The following is a 1,125-nucleotide window of genomic DNA, read 5'->3' as shown; positions in this document are numbered from 1 at the left end:
CTCGTTTACACTCTTACTCGGCAACGGACAGTCTCAATTACCATGAAGGCAAGGAAGCAGAAAAAGTGCGAAGGAGGTCTGGCAGTGATTTGACGAGTGGAATGTTTCTTTTGTATGGATCCTTGAGGGATGAGATGGTCGACAAAGAAGATGGAAGGATCTGAAGTGATTCAAATTCTACAAGATCTAATTGTTCCACAAAGGAGGGAATGTTCGGCAGCAGCAGAAGCTGAAGAACATCTCGCACATGTAGAAGCTCAAGTGAAGAGAGGCCTTCCAAGGAGGAAGGGAGAGACTACAGGGATTTGAGATTATAAAAGGACAACTCACAAAGGACGAGCTAACTTACAGAAACCACTGCTCTGGATCAATTGGAAATGAAACCTGCTCTTTATTATGAAAAATTGGCAGCCTTTGCAAGGAGGTGATATTTCTCAATGGTTCCATCAGCAATGTAGTTCTCAGGGTCTCTCCTCTGAGGTATTTTAAATTGCCACAATTGTGGATTGTAATGCTACAACAGTTGTTAGTATCTTGTAGCCAGTTAAAAGATTCCCACCCCATGTTCTCTATCTCCATTTTCTTGAGCTTGGGAGGTAAAGAGGGCAACTCCTGTAAATTAGGGCAGTACTTGAGATAGAGTTCAGTTAAGCAAGGAAACAAGCAAACATCCCTTGCTGCTCCTGCATCAAACCAATCCTCCAATACTTTTCAGGTTCTCAATATGTAGCACCTTTAGTGATGGAAACACACAATCATCATCATTCAGATGAAATTGATGGTCAAGTCGTTTTGCTTTTGGCATGGCATGAAGGTATTGATACTTGAGGAATGGAAGCTGCCCAAACGGTGGAAGAGTTTCCCACTCTAAACTTTTAGCCAGTTTGATGTACTCTAGATTGGAGATCAAACTGGCATCATACATTGGTAAGAAACCATAAAAAATATTCCTTTCATACCAAAACTGATTATAGATTAAGAACTGCAAATGATAAAGACTGCCTAGAGATCTAAACAATGGAGTAAAATCACAACTATTAAAATTTAAGTATCGAAGATGCTTCCAATTTTCAATTGCTTTAGGTTTCATTTTCAAGTACGGAGAACATAAGAACAGCGAACGAA

General features: G+C 40.1%; 1 protein-coding gene across 1 annotated transcript; it reads right to left on the bottom strand.

Annotated features, from left to right (window-relative positions):
• Positions 1–37: 37 nt before the first annotated feature.
• LOC110020238 (putative disease resistance protein RGA1) lies at positions 38–925 on the bottom strand. Its single transcript, XM_020718270.1, has 3 exons — positions 695–925; positions 385–612; positions 38–295 (listed from the first exon to the last, which is right to left on the bottom strand). The coding sequence occupies exons 1-3, from the start codon at positions 923–925 to the stop codon at positions 38–40; spliced, it is 717 nt and encodes a 238-aa protein (XP_020573929.1).
• Positions 926–1,125: the final 200 nt, after the last annotated feature.

Source organism: Phalaenopsis equestris, unplaced genomic scaffold, assembly GCF_001263595.1.
Source record: "Phalaenopsis equestris unplaced genomic scaffold, ASM126359v1 Scaffold000002, whole genome shotgun sequence".
NCBI lineage: Eukaryota > Viridiplantae > Streptophyta > Magnoliopsida > Asparagales > Orchidaceae > Phalaenopsis > Phalaenopsis equestris.
The sequence above is the reverse complement of the archived record's forward strand: the minus strand, read 5'-3'. Positions and strand labels throughout refer to the sequence as shown.